The sequence below is a fragment of the Bombina bombina genome, chromosome 1, assembly GCF_027579735.1.
Source record: "Bombina bombina isolate aBomBom1 chromosome 1, aBomBom1.pri, whole genome shotgun sequence".
Taxonomy (NCBI): Eukaryota; Metazoa; Chordata; class Amphibia; order Anura; family Bombinatoridae; genus Bombina; species Bombina bombina.
In genome coordinates this window covers 380,018,889-380,034,257 of record NC_069499.1, presented here as the reverse complement: position 1 = coordinate 380,034,257, position 15,369 = coordinate 380,018,889, and the positions used below count along the sequence as shown (strand labels likewise).

Genomic DNA, 15,369 nt, shown 5'->3' with positions numbered 1-15,369 from the left:
CTGAGATCCCCTTTGTTCAGAAATGGCAGACATATATAGTTTTGCCATTGCTTTTTGGTCATTAGAAGGCTGCTAATTGCAGCTGTGCACCACACTTCTATTCTTTCTGGTAGTGAAGGGGTTAATTAGGTAGCTTGTAAGGTTAATTTTAGCTTTAATATAGAGATTACCCTCCCATCTGACACCTAACACTTCCCACATCCTGATCCCTACCTGATCCGTCCCAAACAGCTCTCTTCCTTCCCTCAGCCCCTACTCGTCACCCCCATCTTAAGTACTGACAGACAGTCTGTCAATATGATAATTTAAGGATTTTTTTATTATTAACTATTTTTTTTTCTATTTTCTGCAGTGTAGGATCCCACTTTACCCTCCAACCACACTGATCCCCCCCCCCCAAAACAGCTCTGTAACCCTTCCCCCTCTAACTAGTGCCTGCCATCTTAGGTACTGGCAGCTGTCTGCCAGTACCTATAAAACACACTTTTTTGTCATTTTTAAAAATGTTTTAATTATTTTTCTATTTCCTGTAGTGTAGTGGTCCCCCCCTCCCACGATCATAATTTAGGCCCCCCAAACACACCTACCCCACCTTTTTGTAGCTCCCCTAGTCCCCATCCCTCGCTCTCCATTATTTAGTTATTTATTTATTTTTGCTCCAAACACTTTCACCGCTTCCCTCCGCAGCTAATCTGCCCACTCGCCTCCTGGAGATTCCCTCCCACACCTCCTGCCAGCACCAGCAGATACTTGGATCCCACATTGACACAGACAGTGTCACTGTGTGTAACTATCTGGTATCTGCCCTCATATGGAACCGGAGCAACGATAGCGCTCTGGTTTTATATGCGTGCAGATGCCTGGAGCTCAGGAACTCCAACTCTCGGCTGTAACTTAACAGCCGAGACTGCTGAAGCTTCCAGAAGCTCCGACATATATATACGTATATATATATATATATATATATATATATATATATATATACACACACACGTTATGTGGTACGATAGCCAAAGTACCGCACAACATATATATATATATATACCAAATGGGTGAAGGGATTAAACATGCGACATGCACTCTGTCTTGGTAGTCCCAGTACAAATAACAGGATTTGTTCCCTGTATTATGGGATAAAATATCTTCTTTTTTTTCATAGAGATGTTCATGTGATAATTTCTAGTTTCTCCATACCTGCTGTATCAGTTTCAACATTGAAAAGTAATAAAACAATTGCATTTTTTTAAAAAAAAATAACCTTTCAGCAACACACAAATGTGACTATTCCGGTTTAACAATTTTCTTTTTTTTCTATTTGATATTTTTCTTAAGATTCATGTAAAAGTATTATATTTACCTCTAAACTAGCATGCACGGAACAGACCAAGAGAATAGGAGGATTTGAAAGTCGAAAGCCATCAATGCCTGGGCTTAATTTCAATTCTGTAGAAAATTAAAATCAACATAACATGATTGGACATCATTTGTTTACAAATACAAGGCTAAGCAGCCAGCATCTTAAATTGTATCAATATACACAAATGCACTACAAATGACTGTTTAGAAGAGAACATATGTTCGTATATATCATGCCAATTCAAAAGTTTTACTGTATGCTAGCAGGTTTTTTTTTTTTTTTTGTAATTTACATAAATAAAAGATTTTTGTTCCAATCCACAATTAACCAAATGATAATTTTGGGATTGTTGGAATCTATGTAGCAGCTACCTTATATGTAACTATACTAGTCTGTAACAATGTGTTTTTGTGTGTTATGCGACACTAATAAAAATGATGATACAGTTTCTGGGCAAATCATAGCAAGAATAATTAAGAGTAAAAGGGAAGAACTATAAAGTATCTTCTGAGAAGACTTCTAATAAGACTATTTTCTTGTAAACTGTGATCTAGAACTAAATACAAATTTTTACTGATTTCTTTTCATTTGTATAGGTCTTCCTTTGTATCTTTAAGGGCCAGTAAACGCCTTGTAATTATAAGACATTTTTGTTTTGTTGTTATAGAATAACATATTAGTCAAGTCTAAACTTTTTTTAACTAAATGAACATCTCATTTGCTGCATTCGTTTTTCAATAGCCACACTCCACCTACCATTTACATTATGTGGAGGAGCAAATTTGGGGTTTAATCTGCAGGAAACAAGGCTAGCCATGGTCACTGCGTTAGTATCAGTTAAAGCCAAAATATTTGTAGCAGAGTTAGCCTTGATAAGTCAACAGGGTGCATTTCAAGTTTCAGAGCTTAATATCATGAAAAGGGGCAAAATAATAATGAAAATATATTGCAAAGTTTTTTTATTGCACATCTAAACATTTTTTATACATAGAAAAAAACAAGGTGTTTACTTTTCAAGTAATAATCATATAATCTACAAGCTATATGCATCATTTGCACACACACACAAACACGCACACACGTGCACGCGCACACACACTGTATTGATTGTAAAATGCAGGAGACCTTCAACGGAGGTGCAGAGAACTTGCTGGAGTAAAGAATAATTTACTAAAACTGTGTAGTTTTATAAATAACTAGTGTTAAAGTGTAAGTGCACATATAATTTGCCCCGTTTATGCCCTGTCCCCTGTGCTATAGGGTGACAGTAAATGCAATGCTTTACCGTAAAGTGAAGCCACACCGGCTTTGCGTCCTCTTTACACTGTTAGCTCAGTAAACGCTTAACGCACTTTTAAGGTTGTGTTCTGCAGTGCAAGCTCCTGCTTCGTCATGTGATTCACGGCTGTCAAATCTTCACATGGCAGCATGGGAAATCTAATGACTGGCGCCGACACTAATAAATTACGCTGTGTTTCTGAGGCACCTGACCACGGACATCAACTTGCTTATGGCACTGGGCCTGACTTCTAATGCGTACAGTGCCAGGTATGTTTGTCTTGCACAGTCTCTACTGCGCATGACTGCGTCGGACAAACATACCTGGCATTTTATTATATAGTATAATGTATTGCATCCTTTCATTTATCTGTCCTCTAAACAAACTCTTTAGCAATAAGTTGATTAAAAACAGAAACACTGAGTAAAATAAATAGCACGTTCGTTCGGGGTGATTAACGGTCCCTTCTCTAGCGTGATTGGTCGTGTGAGAGAGGGGGGCGGCATTACACACACAAATGAGTGTGTAATGGTACATACGAGCAGTGGATGTTCATTGCCATAGGTGTACAGTGCCCAGTGCCATTTAACTCGGCGGACAGGTTCTCAAGTCGGGAATCTTGTCTGCACTGGCTTTGCACATGGGGCTTAAAGACTCTTGTAATTGTCTTCTTGATAAAGAGAACACCAAATGGTGATGTTCAGGAAGACACATATAAACAAATACAATAAGATAAAATAAAATAATTCCAGGAATAATGTTCAGAGAAGGTGCATAGCAAATTAATTGAATATGCAAGGCAAACTGATTTGTGTAATTTATATACACATAATTATTTTTAGTGATTAAAAAAAAGAGAAAGTTGCTTTTGTATAATCTGGTATTGTAATCCCTCACAACAGACCCAAAATATTACACTAACCTGCTACATACTTTTGCAGTTATCTGGTTCTCCAATATATCACTATCAAGGGCTTACATTTAAATAATGCTATTTGACAGTGAAGTCAAAATTAAACTTTCATGATTCAGTTAGAGCAAGCAATGTTCAGGCAACTTGAAGATATAAGTAAATTGGAAGGTTATTTAAAACTCTCTGCTCTACCTGAAACACAGGGAAAAAATGTGTGTTTCCTGTCCCTTTAATTACTCTTGTTCAGTCAATCTCTCCTACATTAAACCTCTATATACTGAAGAGATTGTTAAATCCTTCTTTGTAATGTCAACAATTGTATAGTGAATATTGGATTAAACATTTTAAAGCAGGTGTCATAATGACTTAATAAAATTATCCACTGCGCTTAGGTTCACTGCCCCAACCATCTTGATGTCACCCATTCCTGTATTGTCCATCTTTGATTGCACTCATGCCTACAGCACCTGCTAATGGCATCCAACTCTAAACACTATTTAACACTCACACACAAACACACCACCTTAAAAACACAAGACGATGCAGATTAACATACTGTTTTCCATGTTGAATCTAGTTTTAAACTCATGTCCCCACCATCCAATCAACCTATAAAGAAATAGAAGAAATAAAAAAAAAACAATTTAAGAAAAGTCTTTATTAAAAAAAAAAAAAAAGTAAATAATGAGACAATAAAGGCCTATTAAAGAGAAATATGCATTAAATACCTCATCAACAGAGCATATGAAGAAAAAAATCACCACATATTGAATTGAAATTATATGTCAGGACCCATACTCTTATTTTGGATCAGATCAATGTATTAAACAGTCAGCTGAAATTAACTCACAAATAATTCCCAAATACATAATATTATGCCTTGACAAAATATTAATCGCAATCTTCATGAATTAATACATTTTTGAAATAATTTAAAGTAAATATGCATTTTTTCCAGTTTTAAACAACGTTCAAGGGTATTTTGAGGTAAAGAGAGATATCTTTTAGCAATGTATAAATGAATGCTTAACTTGATAAAATGAAATAAGATACATGTTCTATGATGCATAATGCCTGCTCAGTAGTGCATTTGTAGTTTATAAGGTACAGGTAACCGTAAAAGATGTTTCAATACACATCTATAATCAAATTGACTTGCTTTATAATTTGTTGCAGAGGCGTCCACAGAACTTTTTTCTTGGGGGAAACATCCAGAATGCACCAGTGATTTGTTGGAGGGCGAGACTGGGTGAATTGTAGTGGTGGAGCCAGGAGTGTCATGGACAGGATTGTGTGAGTCAAAGGTGGGGCTGGGCATGTCATGGGCAGGCTGGCTGTAGCTGCCGCTGAGCTAGAGCAGAGTATTGGTGGGAAGCCAACATTGGCTGCAGCCATTATACTGGGGAGATAGTGATGCCACTGCTTTGTTGAAAAGCATATCTAGGTAGGGTCAGGAGCAACACTGCACTACTGGGAGCTAACTGGTGACTATGTATATAAGCATCTTATCATTGGGTCACCAGTTGTGTTTAGCTAGCTTAAAATTGCTGTTCTGGAGTTGACTTTAAAGTAAATGTAAATTTTGATGCTAAAGTGCCCGGTTTTTAAAAATTCGATTAAAACAGGGGCACTTTAAAGGGACACTGAACCCAAATTTTTTCTTTTGTGATTCAGATAGAGCATGAAATTTTAAGCAACTTTGTAATTTACTCCTATTATCAAATGTTCCTTATTCTCTTGGTATCTTTATTTGAAATGCAAGAATGCAAGTTTAAATCCGGCCCATTTTTGGTGAACAACCTAAGTTGTCCTTGCTGATTGGTGGATAAATTCATCCACCAATCAAAAACTGCTGTCCAGAGTGCTGAACCAAGAAAAAAGCTTAGATGTCTTCTTTTTATATAACAATAGCAAGAGAACGAAGAAACATTGATAATAGGAGTAAATTAGAAAGTTGCTTAAAATTGCATGCTCTATCTGAATCACGAAAGAAAAATTTTGGGTTCAGTGTCCCTTTAAGTCATCAAAATTTACATTTTACTTGTGTTGTAAAAAAATACTTACCTTTAAACTTGACAGACGCTCCAGCTTCCTCCACCTGTCGCAAAGCCTCTTCCTGGGTCTAAAATGACGGATTGGTCATCCTCCAATCACGGCATTGAATCAGACACTGATTCCCCCGGGGGAGGAAGCCGTGATTGGAGGATAACTGATCCATCATTTCTGATGTCAGAAATGGCTTGCGACGACCGGGGGAAGCTGGAGCAGCTGTCAAGTTTAAAAGGTAAGTATTTTTTCACTATGAGTAAAATATAAATTTTGATGAATTAAATTGCTCCTGTTTTTAATTAAAATTTTAAAAACCGGGCACTTTAGCATCAAAATTTACATTTACTTTAAATGTCTGTGTTTACCCTTTTTGCAGGGGTTAAACACAGTTATATACAGATACTAGTGTAATAAATAAATATTCAACCACATTAGAGTATTTACTTTTTGCATGTTTATGCCCCTTTAAGCTTAATCAATGCTACCCATTTTAAACCTTAATTTTAAAGCTTACATCTTAGGAACGTTGAATAAAAAATACAAATACAAATTTAAATGAGATAAGTTAAGCTATTAAATAATGTTCATTAATTGGTCTATTTTAGGTGCTCTTATAGATGGTACTGTAAAAAAATAGAGCTACAGCCAAAATTGCTGTACAATACTGATTTAAATTTTGTAAACAGATTTTATTGACATCTAATAGTTTTAAAACGAACATGGTGCACATCACTTTGTGTTCAGTTGTTAATTAAAATTACATTTGATTTGCTGTATAGTTGCAGGAAATAAACAACAATATTGATGACTATAACCGGGCTGCCTGAACTTGCAACATTTTGAAATGGCTGCCAAGCTCCACCCACCGATGACATCATGATCTGGGCTGCATCTATGCACTCTGCTGAATATCATTGACAGTTTGTTGAAGTCAACTAGTGAGCCTTTTGTAATTGAAAGCATTATGCAGCCCAGATTGTGATATCAGTGGGTGGAGCTTGGCAGTCATTTCAAACTGGCCAGAAACAATAATGATTTTAAAAACAGAATTTATGCTTACCTGATAAATTACTTTCTCCAACGGTGTGTCCGGTCCACGGCGTCATCCTTACTTGTGGAATATTCTCTTCCCCAACAGGAAATGGCAAAGAGTCCCAGCAAAGCTGGTCACATGATCCCTCCTAGGCTCCGCCCACCCCAGTCATTCGACCGACGGACAGGAGGAAATATATATAGGAGAAACCATATGATACCGTGGTGACTGTAGTTAGAGAAAATAATTCATCAGACCTGATTAAAAAACCAGGGCGGGCCGTGGACCGGACACACCGTTGGAGAAAGTAATTTATCAGGTAAGCATAAATTCTGTTTTCTCCAACATTGGTGTGTCCGGTCCACGGCGTCATCCTTACTTGTGGGAACCAATACCAAAGCTTTAGGACACGGATGAAGGGAGGGAGCAAATCAGGTCACCTAAATGGAAGGCACCACGGCTTGCAAAACCTTTCTCCCAAAAATAGCCTCCGAAGAAGCAAAAGTATCAAATTTGTAAAATTTGGCGAAAGTGTGCAGTGAAGACCAAGTCGCTGCCTTACATATCTGGTCAACAGAAGCCTCGTTCTTGAAGGCCCATGTGGAAGCCACAGCCCTAGTGGAGTGAGCTGTGATTCTTTCAGGAGGCTGCCGTCCGGCAGTCTCATAAGCCAATCGGATAATGCTTTTAAGCCAAAAGGAAAGAGAGGTAGAAGTCGCTTTTTGACCTCTCCTTTTACCAGAATAAACAACAAACAAGGAAGATGTTTGTCTGAAATCATTTGTAGCCTCTAAATAGAATTTTAGAGCACGGACCATGTCCAAATTGTGTAACAAACGTTCCTTCTTTGAAACTGGATTCGGACACAAAGAAGGTACAACTATCTCCTGGTTAATATTTTTGTTGGAAACAACTTTCGGAAGAAAACCAGGCTTAGTACGCAAAACCACCTTATCTGCATGGAACACCAGATAGGGCGGAGAACATTGCAGAGCAGATAACTCTGAAACTCTTCTAGCAGAAGAAATTGCAACTAAAAACAAAACTTTCCAAGATAGTAACTTAATATCTATGGAATGTAAAGGTTCAAACGGAACCCCTTGAAGAACTGAAAGAACTAGATTTAGACTCCAGGGAGGAGTCAAAGGTCTGTAAACAGGCTTGATCCTAACCAGAGCCTGAACAAATGCTTGAACATCTGCCACGGCTGCCAGTCTTTTGTGAAGTAAAACAGATAAAGCAGAGATCTGTCCCTTTAGAGAACTTGCAGATAATCCTTTCTCCAAACCTTCTTGTAGAAAGGATAGAATCTTAGGAATTTTTATCTTGTTCCATGGGAATCCTCTAGATTCACACCAACAGATATATTTTTTCCATATTTTATGGTAAATTTTTCTAGTTACAGGCTTTCTAGCCTGAATCAGAGTATCTATTACAGAATCTGAAAACCCACGCTTTGATAAAATCAAGCGTTCAATCTCCAAGCCGTCAGTTGGAGGGAAACCAGATTCGGATGTTCGAATGGACCCTGAACAAGAAGGTCCTGTCTCAAAGGTAGCTTCCATGGTGGAGCCGATGACATATTCACCAGGTCTGCATACCAAGTCCTGCGTGGCCACGCAGGAGCTATCAAGATCACAGAGGCCCTCTCCTGATTGATCCTGGCTACCAGCCTGGGAATGAGAGGAAACGGTGGGAATACATAAGCTAGGTTGAAGGTCCAAGGTGCTACTAGTGCATCTACTAGAGTCGCCTTGGGATCCCTGGATCTGGACCCGTAGCAAGGAACCTTGAAGTTCTGACGAGACGCCATCAGATCCATGTCTGGAATGCCCCATAATTGAGTTATTTGGGCAAAGATTTCCGGATGGAGTTCCCACTCCCCCGGATGGAATGTCTGACGACTCAGAAAATCCGCTTCCCAATTTTCCACTCCTGGGATGTGGATCGCAGACAAGTGGCAGGAGTGATCCTCCACCCATTGAATTATCTTGGTCACTTCTTTCATCACCAGGGAACTCCTTGTTCCCCCCTGATGATTGATATATGCAACGGTCGTCATGTTGTCTGACTGAAACCTTATGAATTTGGCCTTTGCTAGTTGAGGCCAAGCTCTGAGAGCATTGAATATCGCTCTCAGTTCCAGAATGTTTATCGGGAGAAGAGACTCTTCCCGAGACCATAGACCCTGAGCTTTCAGGGATTCCCAGACCGCGCCCCAGCCCACCAGACTGGCGTCGGTCGTGACAATGACCCACTCTGGTCTGCGGAAGCTCATTCCCTGTGACAGATTGTCCAGGGTCAGCCACCAACGGAGTGAATCTCTGGTCTTTTGATCTACTTGAATCATCGGAGACAAGTCTGTATAATCCCCATTCCACTGTCTGAGCATGCACAGTTGTAATGGTCTTAGATGAATTCGTGCAAAAGGAACTATGTCCATTGTTGCAACCATCATTCCTATTACTTCCATGCACTGCGCTATGGAAGGACGAGGAACAGAATGAAGTACTTGACAAGAGCTTAGAAGTTTTGATTTTCTGACCTCTGTCAGAAAAATCCTCATTTCTAAGGAATCTATTATTGTTCCCAAGAAGGGAACTCTTGTTGACGGGGACAGAGAACTTTTTTCTTTGTTCACCTTCCATCCGTGAGATCTGAGAAAGGCTAGGACGATGTCCGTATGAGCCTTTGCTTTTGACAGGGACGACGCTTGAATTAGGATGTCGTCCAAGTAAGGTACTACTGCAATGCCCCTTGGTCTTAGAACCGCTAGAAGGGACCCTAGTACCTTTGTGAAAATCCTTGGAGCAGTGGCTAATCCGAATGGAAGTGCCACAAACTGGTAATGCTTGTCCAGAAAAGCGAACCTTAGGAACTGATGATGTTCCTTGTGGATAGGAATATGTAGGTACGCATCCTTTAAATCCACGGTAGTCATAAATTGATTTTCCTGGATGGTGGGTAGGATCGTTCGAATAGTTTCCATTTTGAACGATGGTACCCTGAGAAATTTGTTTAGGATCTTCAGATCCAAAATTGGTCTGAATGTTCCCTCTTTTTTGGGAACTATGAACAGATTGGAATAAAATCCCATTCCTTGTTCTCTTATTGGAACTGGATGTATCACTCCCATCTTTAACAGGTCTTCTACACAATGTAAGAATGCCTGTCTCTTTATTTGGTTTGAAGATAAGTGAGACCTGTGGAACCTTCCCCTTGGGGGTAGTTCCTTGAATTCCAGGAGATAACCTTGAGAAACTATTTCTAGCGCCCAAGGATCCTGAACATCTCTTGCCCAAGCCTGAGCAAAGAGAGAGAGTCTGCCCCCCACTAGATCCGGTCCCGGATCGGGGGCTATCCCTTCATGCTGTTTTGGTAGCAGTGGTAGGCTTCTTGGCCTGCTTACCCTTGTTCCAGCCTTGCATTGGTTTCCAGGCTGGTTTGGGTTGTGAAGTATTACCCTCTTGCTTAGAGGATGCAGAATTAGAGGCTGGTCCGTTTCTGCGAAAGGGACGAAAATTAGGCTTATTTTTAGCCTTAAAAGACCTATCCTGTGGGAGGGCGTGGCCCTTTCCCCCAGTGATGTCTGAAATAATCTCTTTCAAATCAGGTCCAAATAATGTTTTACCTTTGAAAGGAATGTTAAGCAATTTTGTCTTGGAAGACACATCCGCTGACCAAGACTTTAGCCAAAGCGCTCTGCGCGCCACGATAGCAAACCCTGAATTTTTCGCCGCTAATCTAGCTAATTGCAAAGCGGCATCTAAAACAAAAGAGTTAGCCAATTTAAGTGCTTGAACTCTGTCCATAACCTCCTCATACGAAGATTCTTTACTGAGCGACTTTTCTAGTTCCTCGAACCAGAAACACGCTGCCGTAGTGACAGGAACAATGCATGAAATTGGTTGTAGAAGGTAACCTTGCTGTACAAAAATCTTTTTAAGCAAACCCTCTAATTTTTTATCCATAGGATCTTTGAAAGCACAACTATCTTCGATAGGAATAGTAGTGCGTTTGTTTAGAGTAGAAACCGCCCCCTCGACCTTGGGGACTGTCTGCCATAAGTCCTTTCTGGGGTCGACTATAGGAAATAATTTCTTAAATATAGGGGGGGAACAAAAGGTATGCCGGGCTTTTCCCACTCTTTATTTACTATGTCCGCCACCCGCTAGGGTATAGGAAAAGCGTCGGGGGACACCGGAACCTCTAGGAACTTGTCCATCTTACATAATTTCTCTGGAATGACCAAATTGTCACAATCATCCAGAGTAGATAACACCTCCTTAAGCAGTGCGCGGAGATGTTCTAATTTAAATTTAAATGTCACAACATCAGGTTCAGCTTGATGAGAAATTTTTCCTGAATCTGAGATTTCTCCATCAGACAAAACCTCCCTCATGGCCCCTTGAGATTGGTGTGAGGGTATGTCAGAACAGCTATCATCAGCGTCCTCTTGCTCTTCAGTGTTTAAAACAGAGCAATCGTGCTTTCTCTGATAAGTAGGCATTTTGGATAAAAGATTTGCTATGGAGTTATCCATTACAGCCGTTAATTGTTGCATGGTAATAAGTATTGGCGCACTAGATGTACTAGGGGCCTCCTGTGTGGGCAAAACTGGTGTAGACACAGTAGGGGATGATGTAGTATCATGTTTACTCCCCTCATTTGAGGAATCATCTTGGGCAATATCATTATCTGTGGCATTACTGTCCTTACTTTGTTTGGACACTATGGCACAATTATCACATAAATTTAAATGGGGAGACACATTGGCTTTCATACATATAGAACATAGCTTATCTGATGGTACAGACATGTTAAACAGGCTTAAACTTGTCAACAAAGCACAAAAAACTTTTAAAATAAAACCGTTACTGTCTCTTTAAATTTCAAACTGAAAACACTTTATTACTGAATATGTGAAAAAGTATGAAGGAATTGTTCAAAAATTACCAAAATTTCACCACAGTGTCTTAAAGCATTAAAAGTATTGCACACCAAATTTCAGAGCTTTAACCCTTAAAATAATGGAACCGGAGCCGTTTTCAAATATAACCCCTATACAGTCCCAGCTATATGCTTTGCTGAGACTCAACCAAGCCCAGAGGGGAATACGATACCAAATGACGCCTTCTAGAAGCTTTTTTAGTGATTCTTAGATCCTCACACATGCATCTGCATGCCTTGCTCTCCAAAAACAACTGCGCAGTAATGGCGCGAAAATGAGGCTCAGTCTATAACTAGAAAGGCCCCCAGACTAAAAAAGGTGTCCAACACAGTGCCTGCCGCTTTTTAAACGTCCCCCAAGATTATAATGCCAATTATTAGCTAGAATCTGCATAATATGCCCCAATAAAGCAATCGTTTTAGCCCATAAAAATGTCTACCAGTTTTTAAGCCCTTTTTTAAGCCCTTTATTCTTTTATGTTTGACTAAGAAAATGGCTTACCGGTCCCCATAAGGGGAAATGACAGCCTTCCAGCATTACATGGTCTTGTTAGAAATATGGCTAGTCATACCTTAAGCAGAAAAGTCTGCTAACTGTTTCCCCCAACTGAAGTTACTTCATCTCAACAGTCCTGTGTGGAAACAGCAATCGATTTTAGTTACTGTCTGCTAAAATCATCTTCCTCTTACAAACAGAAATCTTCATCCTTTTCTGTTTCAGAGTAAATAGTACATACCAGCACTATTTTAAAATAACAAACACTTGATAGAAGAATAAAAACTACATTTAAACACCAAAAAACTCTTAACCATCTCCGTGGAGATGTTGCCTGTGCAACTGCAAAGAGAATGACTGGGGTGGGCGGAGCCTAGGAGGGATCATGTGACCAGCTTTGCTGGGACTCTTTGCCATTTCCTGTTGGGGAAGAGAATATCCCACAAGTAAGGATGACGCCGTGGACCGGACACACCAATGTTGGAGAAATAACTATTTTACCGTTCCTGCTGCATGATATAGAAAGGGGTGCAGGAGGCTACTTGCAGCTTAATCTAAGGTAAGACATTAAGATGACTAAGATGTAGACTGTCCCCTTAAGAGAGAGGTTAAAACTAGAGATGCAGTTATCACATGTAAAGGGTAATTAAAGATATACTGTGTGCATTTGGTTGAAATATAAACACAGTGATTAAAGGTCAGTTGCATACAGAGTATATTTAGCCTTTGTTTACAGTAGAGCAAACCAGTAATCTCACAAAGGAATATAAAGATGCATAAGTTTAAACAAATTAGTCTAGAAAATTGACGGTGGCTTAGCGTATTTGGTAGACATGTGCATTTGTTTTGTTACAAATGCAAATTTGTTTACGAAACCCAGATATTCGTTTTGTTTTCACAAAACGAATATCGAAACAAATGCACCATGAAATTTTACGAAAATGAATAAATAATGATGAAATTAGTCTATGTGGGAGGATAATAAACCAAACTGCTAGGACATAATAAGCCATGCATTTTTTGACCATCTTATTTTAGAAACCTGTTTAAGTAGTGAGGTTAAAAAGGAATAAGAGCACAAAAGGAGCAAGTAAAAAAAAGTGTGCTTAAAACAAATTAACCCCAAGAAAAGTGTGGGGACTCGTGGGCTTTAACCACCATGAAATAAATTAATTTTTCAGGCAATTATAAATTGTGTTTTCTTTCATATAGGTGGTGAGAGTCCACGTTCCATTACATTTGGGAACTAATACCCAAGCTGTGGAAGGCCATGAGTAATCATAAAAGGGATAGATTGAAAAAACAGCTTTTGCTGAGAAATGAATTCCACAACCCAAAAGAAGAAAATCTTTTATAATAAACAGGCATAATCAGTAAACTGAGACAACTGCCTGAAGGACTTTTCTACCATACGCTGCTTCAGATGAAGCAAAAACATCAAAATGGTAAAATGTAATAAAGGTATGCAAAGAAGACCTGTGAGTTCCCCCTTCATGGTTGACATAAGTTACTGTTGAGATATTGTCTGTCTGGAAATGGAGATAAGACTCCCTTATTAACAGAGGCCAAGCTTGAAGGGTCCTTAAAATTGCACAGAGTTCTATAATATTGATTGGCAACCTCGCCTTTAAGGATCTCAAACCCTGTGCTGTCAGACCCCCAAACAGCTCTCCATCCTGAAAGTTTGTATCTGTGGTAATCACAGATCAGGTAGAATGAGAAAAAAAGCCTCCTGAATAATAAATTGATGATTCAGCCACCAAGTCAGAGACTGGTTTGTATTGCAATCTAAACTATATTTTGAGATATCTGGGTATAAACTTTGCGTCGTTGATGCAGCATATAAAGCTGATGAGGTCTGTGAAATCGAGCAATTTAAATTGTATCTATGAGGGGGCGGAGCTAACCGTCTAGCTGAGGAGACACTTTTATTAAGAGCTCCTCTCATACTCCACTAAAAAAAACAATTAGACACTACCTAGGTCGTTACTAAACTGACTCCTTTTTCCCAGAAAATCATATAAGAAGCAGAGGAGTAATCGTTTTACTGGAAAACTTCACTTACAGCCCATAACAGTAAAGAAAAACTCGGGAGTTACAGACCCCACAGCACCATTGAGCCACTGCAGCCAGAACATACAAGCCGGACTTCACCACTTCAGTGTAGCGACAGGAAACCTAAAGACAGCATCTGTGTTGCTTTCCGGAGGGTCGGGGCTCTGCTCCGGAATAGGACAAGACAACGGACAGCTGCGGCAGCACAGTGAGGACCCGATCAGAGCTCGCGCCAGTACAAGCGCTATACAAGGTAACAGACACCCTGACCCACCACTGAAAACAGCGACATAAAGACCCCCCTGACCCACCAATTTCTTATAATCAGACTCACGACACCCTTGCAGGCGGGTACACTGAGGCCACTAACATTACCTGGAGTTTTTTTTTGGCCCTTTCACATAGACGCCGCAGATCCCTCCTCACTGCCTGACCGGAGGTTACAGCTCTCATGAGGTAACTGCATAGCGGGTGAGTCTCTCCCCTGCTGGCCTCCTACTCACCAGGGACCTGTTCAGAGACCCAAACACCAACCAGGTTTGCACCCACGTGGCCAGCACAGCCCCCAAAGACAAAGAAGGAAGGGAGGGGGCAAGAAAAGGAAGAGAAAGACAGGGGGAGAGGGAAAGGTGGAAAACAATAAAAGAAGGGGAAAAACTAAGAGAAAAAGGAAAAAACTAATAAAAATAAATGTAAAAAGTAGATACTTCTGAGGGTGAAGGGGAGAAAAGGAGAATCTGCCTCTCATCATTAGAATCATTAACTCCCAAGCATACTCAGGCAGAGTCAGTAAAGCACAATAAAGCACAGTAAAGCACCATTTTTTTTCTTTTTTTTTATTCTTAAGGAGGGGAGGAGAAAAGGAGAAAAAAAGGGAGAGCCCCAAATTGACACAGAGTGCAGTACATAAAGAACAGGACTGTTGCAATACCACCAATCCCTAAGATAGAAGACTCATGAGAGTAAAAGCACCTTGACCTACTAATAAGGCTGTAAACCCATAAACACTACAAAACACACGAGACAGAGGAAGAAGGCAGAGAGTGCTCTATCCTTCCTAAACTATCTGATTGGAACTAATAACCCACTAAGTCAAGACACCCTCCCCTCCTTTCCCGCTGCCCCTAGTGACAGCGGGTCATACCCCTCTCCCCTTCCCCACTTCGCCCAATAGGGGGCACTCCCTTGGGAGGGGGTCGTAATCAGGTATTAAGGCATAAACATTTTGCCCTTTACT

The 15,369-nt window shown here is 40.0% G+C and overlaps 1 protein-coding gene across 2 annotated transcripts in view; it reads right to left on the bottom strand.

Moving 5' to 3' along the window:
- KYNU (kynureninase) overlaps positions 1-15,369 on the bottom strand; it is a 318,611-nt gene that overhangs the window by 19,729 nt on the left and 283,513 nt on the right. For both annotated transcript variants that reach the window (XM_053698265.1, XM_053698266.1), the window contains exons 11-12: positions 4,106-4,158; positions 1,358-1,443 (exon numbers count right to left, since the gene is read on the bottom strand). In XM_053698265.1, coding sequence (XP_053554240.1) covers positions 1,358-1,443; positions 4,106-4,158 — 139 coding nt within the window. The remainder of the gene's footprint in view (positions 1-1,357; positions 1,444-4,105; positions 4,159-15,369) is intronic.